At 40.2% G+C, this 12,558-nt stretch overlaps 1 protein-coding gene across 1 annotated transcript in view; it reads left to right on the top strand.

Moving 5' to 3' along the window:
* TICRR (TOPBP1 interacting checkpoint and replication regulator) overlaps nt 1–12,558 on the top strand; it is a 43,064-nt gene that overhangs the window by 10,862 nt on the left and 19,644 nt on the right. Inside the window, 5 exon segments of the mRNA XM_084774158.1 lie at nt 1,511–1,640; nt 6,010–6,149; nt 7,402–7,620; nt 10,264–10,415; nt 11,990–12,090. Of these exon segments, the coding sequence (XP_084630284.1) occupies nt 1,511–1,640; nt 6,010–6,149; nt 7,402–7,620; nt 10,264–10,415; nt 11,990–12,090 (742 nt within the window).

The raw sequence follows: 12,558 nt of genomic DNA on the forward strand, positions 1-12,558 counted from the left end.
CTCCAGAGAATGCAACACCCTTCTCTGACTTTCACAGGTACTACATGCAAGTGGTGCACAGACACATGCAGGCAAATACACCCATACACATAAAATTACACACACACACACACACACACACACACACACACACAAAGACTTCAGGGCCATAGAGCTGGCTCAGAGGGGCAGAGGGGTAAGGATGCTTTCTGCCAAGCCTGGGAATCTGAGTTTGGTCTCTGGACCATGTACAGCTAGAGAAAGAGAACCGACTCTACAGCATTGTCTTCTGATCTCCGTGTGCACATTGTCGCATGTACATGCATACACACAGTAATAATAGACACCTTTTTAGAAAGGTACATTAAGTTCATAAGTAAGCGTCCTAATATATGTATATCATTCTGAAACAAGAGATGAAGAAGCTGCAATAGAAGGGAGTGAAAAGCAAAGGTTGAGATTGGTATTATAGAGATTTGGGCAAATGACAGGAAAAAAAAATGTGGCCAAACAGGCAGGGATAAGGGTTGGAAGAGTGAAGGGTTCTCCTGTTGTATTTACACTAAGTCGCTTAAAATTCAACTGTTGCTTTTTAGGTAGGATGAAGTATTAGCATATTTAAAGTAATCACATATTAATTAAAGCAATATAATTGTTTTGTATCTGTCATTGTCTTCCTCATTAGTTGTGTATAGGCTATTTGTACAGTTTTAGAAACAGCTCAGATAACTCTTTTAGAATACTGTAAAATAGCACTGAGTATTTTGCCAGCGTTCCCTGCTTTAGCAGGGCTTGGTTTCTTGGGGTATGTAAATCAGTTGATGACTTACTGTCCAGGCTGCCTGCTGTCCTCTATCCAGAAGAGGTCTTATTCATGAGGTTCAACTGAAGCTTATTCTTGTGTCCAAACATACTTTCTACCAGGCCTGTTCTAATGGAACCCACTCTTGTATAACTCCTAACTCTGTGTCACATCTTATTGGCTCAGATTTACCAATTTGATGCAGTATGATGCTTCTACTCTTCAGTTTAAGGCTGTTTTTATGTTAACACAGTACTTACTTTTGTTGTAAATTTCTGAAATAGAAAAATACCATCATTTTAGCCAAGTGATGGTGGTGAATGTCGTTAACCCTTGCACTTGAGACAGGCAGATTTCTGTGAGTTCAAGGCCAGCCTGGTCTACAGAGCAAGTTCCAAGCAGCCAAGGCTACACAGAGAAACCCTGTCTTGAAAAACAAGAAAGAGAGAGAGAAAGAAAGAAAGAAAGAGCATAGTTTTAAATGCATTTAGAGGAATATTTCAGAAATAAGATGAAGAATTATGTTAGTAATAGGAGCAAGAAGCTTCAAATTGTGTTTGCATTGCCCCCTTCCACCCCTGCCCCAGACAAGATAGACCTGTAGGATTGGTGATACAGAATGGCAGGTGTTGTAACAGTGAGCATTTGGAGAGGGAGTCAGTCCAGGGAAAAAACATGAGCTTGGACTCTCTCCTTGCCTCTGATGTCCTCTGTTTTCTGTCTTTTTAGCTCCTTGTGTTCCAGAGTGGGTCCAGCAGGAGCTTAGTCGTACCAGTCGGTGGTGTCCAGCTCTTGTGGAAAAGTGGTTTCCTTTCTCTAATATCAGTGGTGCCACTTCACACTTGATGGAATCGTTTTGGTAAAGCTTTATACATCTCTTTGTATATTGATTTTTTGAAGTCAACAGTCTGATGTAAAGGGCTTATTCCAAAGGAACATATCCTTCTATAACTCAGTATCGGGTCTTAACTATTGCAGATTTACTAACATGATGCACTATGGTGGTTCTCTGCATTTTTAGACTGATTTTACATTACTACATTAATTTCTTCTACTAAAAGACTTTTAAAATAAAGTAGATTTCTGAGAATAGACAAAGCATATTTTAAATGCATTTAGAGGAATATTTCATTCAGATGTAAATAAATACACAGTATACAAACATTCATCTATCTCTCTTAGTCACTGTCCTGTTGCTGTGGGAAACACTATGACCAAAGCAACTCATATAATAAAGCATTTAATTGGAGGTTTGCTTTCCATTTCAAGGGTTACTCTGACCATCATAGTTGGGAGTATGACAGCAGGCAGGCAGGCGTGATTCAGGAGCAGGAACTGAAAGCTTACTTATGATCTACAAGTTGAAGGCTGATCAAGAGAGCTGAAGCCTCAAAGGCCACCCTTAGAGATATAACTTCTTCAACAAGCCACACCTCCTAATCCTTCCTTAATAGTCCACCAGTTGAGTACCAAGCATTCAAATATATGAGTCTATGGGAGCCATTCTTATTGTAACCACTGCACTATTTGTCTTTCTATATAAAATACATGAGAATCAGGAAACATTTAGAACTAAGTATCAGTTAGAAATTAAGCAACTTGAGTTGACAAGATGGTTCGGTGAGTAAAGGCATTATCTGCAAAACCTGATAAATTCAATCCCTCGAACCTACATGGTGGAAGAAGTGGATAACTTCTTTCTCTGGCCTTTATAAGTGCGCCATGGCGCATATATGTATACACCCACAGACATAAATAAAATAAATGTCAAGAAACTGAAATTGTAATATAGGTGTGGTGGTTTGAGTAAGAATGACCCCCATAGGCTTGTATGTGTGAATGCATGGCCATTAAGGGGTGGCACTACTTGAGAGGAATGAGGAGTGTGGCCTTGTTGGAGTAAGTATGTCACTGAAGGTGGGCTTTGGGGTTTCAAAAGCCTAAGCCAGTCCCAGCACCTCTCTTCCTGCAGCCTGTGGATCTGGAACTCTCAGCTACCATGTCTGCCTGTGTGCAGCCATGTTCCTTGCCATAATGAAAATGGGCTACACCTCCAAACTGAAAGCAAGTCCCAGTTAAATGCTTTTCTTTATAAGAGTTGCCATGATCGTGGTGTCTCTTTACAGCAATAGGACGCTGACTAAGACAATAGATTAATCTATGTTGAAAGAAATATTTATAGACTTCTGGTTGTTTCTCTAAAGAAAAAATTAATAACTATTAAGAATCAGGTCCCAGAGGGGGAAAAGAACCAGGTATGGTAGTGCTTTCCTGTAATCTCAGCACTTAGTCAGATGGAGAGTTAGAGGCCAGTCTGCACTGCCTAGAAGAACTAGTCCAGAAGAAAAGGAAAAATTAAAACTACTTTCCTCTCTGGACGTGGTTGGGCACACCTTTAATTCCAGCAGAGACAGGCGGATTTCTGAGTTTGAGGCCAGCCTGGTCTACAGAGAGAGTTCATATTACATAGAAACCCTGTCTTCAAAAACCAAATCAAAACAAAACCAAAAAACTACCTGCCTGGCTCAGCAGGCAAAAGTGCTTCCCACACAGACCTTGTTTTTTTTTTAGTCTTTGGAACGTGTGAAAGGTGGAAAGATAGAGCTGACTCCACAAAAGTGTGCTCTGACCGCCACACAAATCATGGACCTATGTCTGCATACACACACACAGAATAAATAAAAAAGAAAGAAAAGTCCAAGACTAGGCAACTGAAAACATTAAAGGACCTAAGTACACAGTATTAGAAATGTAGAAGAAAAAACAAAAGAAAAGAAATGTAAAAGATATAGTAGAAATTCAAATTATTATTAAAAGGTAAAACTGAGGGTTTTTTCTCTTTCAGATAGTTATTCTTTTGTTCCAGTATCATTGCTAGAATTCTTTTCTAGTTGAACTTTTTTAAGTCAGTTGATCACCATTGTTTAGACACTTTTCTAAACTAAAGTGTCCAGAAACTATGTTTATACCACCTGGCCTAAAATAGTGTACTATGATACCATATACTGTAGCTTTATAGTTTCAAGTCTTTAAATCAGATAGGGTAAGTATTCTCAACTTTGTTTTATTTTCTATTTGATTCTACATTTCTTGATGTCTATGTGAAGTTTAGGATCTGCCTATTGGGGCTGGGGAAATGGGTAAGAGCACTTGCTGTAAAAGTGAGAAGACCCAAGTTCAAATCCCCCGCACCACATAAAAGCTAGTTGTGGCCACACATGAGATAGTGTCTTAAAAAATAAGGTGGAAGCTGGGCATGGTGGTACACGCCTTTAATCCCAGCACTTGGGTGGCAAAGGCAGGTGGATTGCTGTGAGTTCAAGGCTAGACTGCTCTACAAAGGGAGCCCGGAACAGTCAGGGCTGTCACACAGAGAAACCCTGTTTTGGGGGGGAAAAGATAGAGAACAATATATAAAGACACCCAGCATTCTCCTTTGGTCTTTGCATGCATGTACACAGGTGTATACACACACACACACACCCGGGGGGTGGGGGCAGGGGTAATATCTGCCTATTAATTTGCTTTTTTAAAAGCCTGCTGGAATTTTGACTGGGTATGTATAGACTCATAGCTAAATTTGGGGAAGAACTGGCATATGTTTAGTGTAGTTTTCAGTGTACAAATTTACTTTACATTATTTCTGAAAAGTGTCTCTAAGTATTGAATGTATGGGTATTGTCATAGATAGTCCAATTGAATTTATAGGTAAATGATTAAACTAAGAGAATCCAGCCATGATGCTGCATACAAAAAACAATGTGTAAAATTAATAGTATGTCCACTACAAACAGAAACTATCATATATGAACTATAGACTTGATCCCTTGAAATTATGGTCTTAAGAACTACAGTTCCCAAGAAATGAGACTTATGTTAACAAGTCACTAAGAGGACTTAGGGTATAGCTCAGGTAGAGTGCTTGCACTGCCGTGGGTTTGACATCTAGCCCTGGAAGAGAAACTGAGGTGCTTAGGAATAAGTGTAAGAGAAGATGGAGAAAGGTGAAAGTCTAAGAGCAAAACTAAAGTTCCTCCTCTCATGACATGAAGATTTTCTGTAAAACTACAGTACATAAGGCAGTCTGACATTAGTGTACAAATAAGCAGAAACCAGTGGAAGAGTGTAAAGCGTCTAGACAGTGAGGCCTGAATTTGTGGCAATGTGGCATATAACAAACAAGGGTGGCATTGTGAGCCAGCAGGAAAGATAGATTCAGTTTAATAAGTAATAATGTGATAGTTGGCTATCCAACAAATAACAATTAGATTTTAATCTTTTAGGAAATACAATAATAAATGTCTAGTAAATTAAAAAAAAAAAAAAAGAATCTGGGCAGTGGTGGCACATTGCCTTTAATCCCAGCACTTGGAAGGAAGAGACAGGTGAAGCTGTAAGTTTGAGGCCAGCCTGGTCTACAGAGCTGGTCTACAGCTAAGGCTACACAGAGAAACTCTGTCTCAAAAACCCATCCTCTCCAGTCCCCAAATATATATATGTATATATAACTTTAAATTTATTAGAAAGACATAACCAGGACAAATTGTATATAGGTGTGTATGCCTGCATGTGGATATGTCACAAGAGTGCAGATGCCCTAAGGGTCCAGAGTTGTCCCCTGAAACTGGAGGTAGAGATGGTTTGAGCCACCATGTGAGAACCAAACCTGAGTCCTCTGAAAGAGTAATGCGTGCTCTTAGCCACTGAGCCATCCCTCTAACTGTCATATACTTTTGATAAAACTAGTAAAGATGAATAAACTAGGGCTATTTATATACAAATGAAAAATATATTGAGTATGAACAATTACAGAAAGTAAAATTGTGATATTTATATAAAATTTACAACATAGAAAATAGAAACCACTGTTTGTCTATACATAAAATGAAAGCAAGCCTAAAAATACCTGGGGGAGGGAGGGGAAAGATGGAACAGGGCTTTACCTATGTCTGCAGCTATAACTATTAACAAGAATTTAATCTTGAATCTGGGTACACTCTACCTATTTATATTGTATTCTCTGCTTTCTAGTTGAAAAGTTATTTTCAAACGAGCAGCACCACTTTAGAAAGGAGAAAAGGGCAACAAACCTCTAGCATCCAACTGCTGTGGACAGTGAGTCTGCTGAAGACTAGTGTGCGTGTGTGACAGTGATAGCCCTGCACGTATTCTGACTGATGGTTTGTGAAGTCGAAATTAGGCCTTATACTGTGTGCCTTGTCTTACAGGTTATTACAGGCTGCCTCACCTGATAATGAAGAAGCCTCCAAAACTGAAAGTGAGCTAACACGCTGCCTCTCTGAGCTCTACCAGAGAAACGCTCATGAAGACTCTACTGTGGTTAATCAAAATCGCAGCAGAAAGAAACGTATGCACATAGAAACCCTATTTTTTAAGGCAGTCTTCTTTTCCCTTTGAGACTGTACCATTTTGTTTGTTTTCTGAGACAGGGTTTCTCTATGTAGCCCTGCTGTCCTGAAACTCATTCTGTAGACCAGGCTGGCTTTTTTTTTTTTTTTCTTATACTGTTTACAAATAATTTGCCCAGCAGTTTCTTTGCCGCCCCTGCTTTATACTGGGAACTGAGCCCAGTGTATCAGGCATGGTAGGCAATGTTTTACCCCTGAGCTACATCCCTAGACCGACTTTGCCTTTTTAGTCATTCTGCTTCTCTCATGCTGTTGAAAGTATAGATTGTTTTCAGTTTCTGTCGTAAATAATACTGTGATAGGGGCTGGAGAGATGGCTCAGAAGTTAAGAGCACTGCCTGCTCTTCCAAAGGTCCTGAGTTCAATTCCCAGCAACTACATGGTGGCTCACAACCACCTATAATGAGATCTGGTACCTTCTTCTGGTATGAAGATGTATATACAGGCAAAACACTGCATACTTAATAAATAAATAAATCTTTAAAAAAAAATAATACTATGGCATATATCATTCATAAACTCTGAGAGATTTCCTTAGCAGCAGTTTCCAAGAAAGAGTTACTGTGTTAAAATGTACTGCGTAAAAAAGTGAAAATTGCTTTTGACACAGACTGCTAAGTTGTTTCAGAAAAGGCACCAACTTGCCTAGGGGCGGAGCTATGTGCTCTATCCCTAGCACTGCAAAGAAGAAAAGTCTCATCAGCACTCTGACTGTTAGGCAACACCAAATTGAAATGTGTTTGGTATTTGCTTTGTGTCAGAATCATTGAGATGGAGCTAGAGAGATGGCTCAGCAGCAGTTAAGAGCACTTGTTACTTTTGCAGAGGGCTCAGGATTAGTTCCCAGCACCCGCATGGCAGCTTATAACCATCTGTAACTCCCTCTTCTGATCTCCCTGGGTACCAGACACGCACATGGAACACATGTATACATGCAGGCAAAAGAATCATGCCCCCCAAATAAAATAATCTTTAAAAAAAAAATGATTGTTGAGATATTTAGTTTCTAAAATTCAGTAAAAGGAACTTGTTTACTCAGTATTATAGGTAGAAGCAGGTTAAAAACTCCCTGGTTCAGATAATTTCTGAAGGAAAGAGATTTCTTTCTAGTGTTTTTTCATAGTATTTGGAGAGTTTCTGATTCCAAAGAAGTGATGCTTGACGCTTCTTCCCATGCTGATGTGTTGGCAGGTGGTATCCCTCGAACGCCGGTGAGACAGAAGATGAATACCATGTCCCGTTCCCTGAAGATGCTGAATGTGGCAAGGCTGAATGTCAAGGCTCAGAAGCTACATCCAGATGGTAGTCCAGATACGGCTGTGGAGAAAGGGCTCCCAAAGACAGTTGTTGGCAGAACATCAGATAAACTGGAAGATAGAGGAAGAGTATTAAGAAGTTCAAAGCTTAAAGGTATTCACTCATGCTAGAGCATTTGGTGTCTGTGTTAGGAGAGAGCTAGAGGCTGGGGGGATCTAGCCCAAGTGATAGAGTGCTTGCTTCGTATTCGTGACCTCCTGGGGTTTGATACCATAGAACCACATCAAACTAAGCATGCTGGTGCACCCATGTAACATCACTGGGAGGTAGAGGCAGGAGGGTCAGAATAGTAAGTTTGAGGACAGCTGGGCTATATGAAACTCATGTAAATATTCAAATAAATAAAATGAAACAGAGGGGGAGGGATGGGAGAGGAGAAATAGATTGAGATTGTTTAGGGAAGTGAAGACTAGACTAGGATTTGTCTCCATGTAGACAAGAGGACAGCCTCAGCTGTCATTCTTCAGGAGCCATCCACCTTTCTAAAATGTTTATTTAGTTAATATATTTTATTGAACTAGGGTTTCATATAATCTAGGCTATCTTCAAACTCTTTGTAGCCGAGCCTGGCCTTGAACTTCCGATCCTCTTGCCTCCACCTCCCCAGTGTGCCACCATGCCCAGTAGGCTCTGTCATTGGCCTGGAGTGTGCTGAGAGACTAGGCTGGCTAGCTAGTGAGCCCCAAGGACCCACCTGTCTCCATCCCCAGAACTGGATTATAAGCGTGGCTTATTAAAATACTGATGCTGGGAGATCAGGTCCCCATAGCTTGCAACTGAGTTGTGACCCTCAGATAGCCATACTGTTGAGTTTTAAATGATTGTTTTTACAACATTTTAATTTATATTCATATGTAAATGTATGCGTATGCATGTTACGGTGTACATGTAGAGGTCAGAGGACAGTTAGTGGGAGCTCGTCCTCTACCCACCATGTGGGTCCTAGCGATCACACTCAGGTCATCAGGTTTGGCAGCAGGCACTCTCAGCCTGTTCCTGAGTTTAAGAGGTCTTTGTATATTTTGGATAATGGGTGATTGTCAGATGCCATTTACAGATATCTTCTCCAAATTTATGGCTTATGTAGCCCAGGCTAACCTCAAGCCTATTGTGTGGCTGAGTCTTGCCTTAAACTCCTAGTCCTCCTTTCTCCTAGCTCATCTAGATTTTCTTTGTTATTTTCTAGCAGTCTTAGACCTTTTATTTTCATATTGTGACTGACTCATTTCAATTAATCTTTGTGAAGGATAAAAGGTTGTATCTGAAACTACTATTTCCCATCTGGGTGCTCAGTTCTAGCACCATTTATTGATCTTGTATTCACTGTATCACCTTTGTCTTTTGTCAGAGGTCAGTTGACTGTACTTAGGCGTCTAATACTGAACTCTATTCTGTCTATTGATTGGTTTGTGTTTGTTTTTCTGATACCACACATACAGTAAGTCTTATAGTTGGGTAGTTTTCAGTACTCTGATTTTATCTCTCAGCATTGAGTTGGCTTATAGTTTAAACTTTGTTTGTTTGTCCTTTCTCTGTGTAGCCCTGGCTGTCCTGAACCTCACTCTGTAGATCAATCTGGCCTCAAACTCAAAGATCAGTCTGTCTCTGCCTCCTAAGTACTGGGATTAAAAGTCATGTACCACCATCGCCCAGCTAGTCAAAACTTAATATCAGTTTGCCAGTATCTGCAGATTAACTTGTTGAGGTTGTCAGTGGACTGCGTTGACTCTATAGATCAAGAAAACATGACAGTGTAAAGCCTGCCTATAATGAGCGTAGGGATTCTTCCATTTATTTTATCTTTGAGTCCTTCCACAGTTTTGTAGTTTTCCTTATATGGATCTTATACATATTTTGTTAGATTTAATTCCTGACTACTTTTTTTTTTGCATGCTAAAATAATAATGTGTTTTTAAAGATTTATTTGTATTCTATATGTGTATGTGTTTGCCTGCATTTATATATTTGCACCACATGTGTGCCTAGTACCTGCAGAGGCCAAAGGAGGGCTTCAGATCGCCTAGAGCTGGAGCTACAGGTAGTTGTGAGGTGCCATGTAGGCATTAGGTGCAAAGCAGCAAGTGCTCTTAACCACTGAGCCACATCTAGTTTTAGTTTCAAATTCCACTTGTAAAGTGCTAGTATTTAGGAAAGTGGCAGCTTTTGTGGTTAACTTTGTTTCGTACAACCTTGTTAGAATCCCTCATTAATTCCAGGAGCTTTCCTTTTTTTTTTTCCTCTCGAGGCAGTGTAGCCTTGGCTGTCCTGGAGTCACTTTTTGAACTCACAGCGATCCGCCTGCCTCTGCCTCCCAAGTGCTGGGATTAAAGGTGTGTGCCACCACTGCCCGGCTTTCTTGTTCTTTCAGATTTCCTACATGGAAGATCATGTCATCAACGAACAAAGACACTTAACATTTTTTTTCTTGACCTTAAATTTTTATTATGTACACTTGCAAAGCCCTTAGAGTAATCACTAATCTCTATTCTTTCTCAGCCTTGGCACCAGTGACATCTTGGATGTGATAGCCTTTCTTGCTAGCCTGTGCTAGGCACTGTGGGATGTTTAACATCATCCATAGCATCTACACACTACATGCTAGTCAGTCATGGCAATGCAGACATAATTAGATTTCTCCTAAAGACAAGTCTCTCTCCCCAATGGATAAACCCTTAAATGATACACAGAGTTGATCTGAATATGATGACAAAATGTTCTTTTTCCCACACACAGCAGATTTTAAAACTGAAGAGGAGCTTCTGTCTTACATACATGACAACTACCAAAAGACTGTGGCCACGGGAGAAATCACGTTGTATTCATGTGCTCAGAATATGGTCTCAACCATTAAAGCATTCCTAAAGTCGAAGGACGTCAAGGAATTAGAAGTAAGGAAGTCTAGATAACGTTGCCATAGATGTTGTGCTTGGTGGTGGTTGGTGGTTTAGTGCACATACCTTGGAGAGTTTCCATTATGCTGTATGTGACTGCACATGAGTAGGCTGGAGATGGCTCAGTGGTTAAAAGCACTGACTGAGCTTGGGGGGGACCCAGGTTTAACTTCAGCTGTGTTCTGAGGGAACCTCATGCCCTCCCCTGGCCTTTTTGGGTACTGCATGCATATGGTGCACAGATGTACATACAGTCAAAGCATATAAAATAAAATAAAGACAAATGAATATTTTTAAAAAAGAAAAATGAGTAAAGAATTGGGTACAATTTTAGGTGCAGAATGTGAGCCTGATAAACTGGAGGCAGAAATCCAAGTGGACTGCTGTCCTAATAAGAGTGCTATAATCTGTGTCACATGTTAGCTACATGAATTAAACCAATGGTTTTAACCCTAGCTCCTCTTCAGAATCACTTGTTGTTTTGGTTTATTATTATCATCATCATCATCATCATCCATTTAGGTGTGTGTGTGTGTTTGTGATCTTATGTTTATGTTTAAGTGTTCTGTCTGCATACTGTGTGCACTGGTCCCCTGGAACTGGAGTTACAGATATTTGTTAGCTGCTGAGTGGGTGCTGGAAATCAAACCTGGATTTTCTGGAAGCACAGAGAGTGGTAGTGCTCTTAATCGCCAAGCCATCTCTCCAGCCCTGTTGTTTTGTTTGTAATGTTAGTGTCTGGTCTTTCTAGACTGCAGATGAGCCCCAGGTCTTTTGTATTGGGACTTGAGCATTAATTTGTTTTAAAACTCCTCATATAACTCTAGCAGGGCTACACACTACTGTTTTAGAATACATTATTGCCTTTATTCATGTTTGGTGGCACTTTTTCTATACAGATATCACTGCTTTATGGAACTTTTTTTTTTTAATTAAGTGTATACAGCTGAGTGTGGTGGCACATTCCTTTAATTCCTGCATTTAGGAGAGGTAGGAGGCTCTCACTGAGTTCAAGGCTAGCCTGGTCTACATAAAAAGGTTTAGGACAGCCAGGACTCCACACACAGAGATAGATCTTTTTCTTTTTCTTTTTCCTTTCTTTCTTTTCTTTTTTCTTTTTTCTTTGTGTGCAGATGCATATGTATGGCAAGGGTGTGTTGAATGTGCATGTGTGTATGCTGGTGCTTGTAGAGTCCAGGAGAAGACTGTCTGATCTTCAAGAGCTTAACAGTGGTTGTGAGTGTCCAACGTAGGTGCTAGGAATCCTCTGCAAGAGCAAGATCTGCTCTTAACACTAACTGTTGAGCCGTCTGTACAGCCCAAAGAAAGTTAACAGCTCAACTCTACAGGCTTGCTGTGTCTACTTGGTTGTGCATAGTTTTTTGGTTTTTGTTTTTGTTTTTCTTTTTTTTTTTTCACCTGCATTTTCTTTAAGATATCAAAGGAAAACATTCATTTCAGTGGTTTTCAGTCAAATGAAAGAAGAGGGAAGTGTATAAGGCAATAGTTAACTGTGAAACAAACTAGACATAAGTAACCATTTTTCCTGCATAATTACGTTGTATTTGCAGGTGACCTGCCTGAATCATGTGAACAGTAACCTCTTTAAAACCAGCAAAACTCTCCGACAGAATCTAGGAGGAAAGATGGATAAAGAAGACAAAGTCAGAGAGTAAGAAACCACTTTATTTTTACCATGACTCCGAAGCAGAGTTCTGAGGTTAGCTTTTGTTAGTGATCCTTATGATGTTCTGATGGGCAGTTTGAGTCACCTAGCAAGCATACCAATAATTAGAGAAAGCACTGGATTCTTTCTGGACTTATTCCCCTCCATCTGTCCCTTCCTCGCCCCCCCCCACCCCTTTTTTTTTTAAAAATAGAGCCCAGACTGACCTCAGAGTTGCCATGTAACTAAGGCTGGCCTTGAATAACATATCTTCCTACTTCCACCTCACAAGCACCATGCCCAGTTTATGTAGTTCTGGGAATCATATATACCGCCTCAGGCATGCTAGATAAGCAGTTTACCAACTGAGCTACACCCCCAGGTTTCCCTTATCTATACATGGCTTTCCCTTCTACCCCACCCCCCTTCTCTTTTTCAGTAATGGAGATGAAATCCAGGGCTTTATATATACTA

This window comes from Acomys minous (genome assembly GCF_964271855.1).
Source record: "Acomys minous genome assembly, chromosome: 2".
Taxonomy (NCBI): domain Eukaryota; kingdom Metazoa; phylum Chordata; class Mammalia; order Rodentia; family Muridae; genus Acomys; species Acomys minous.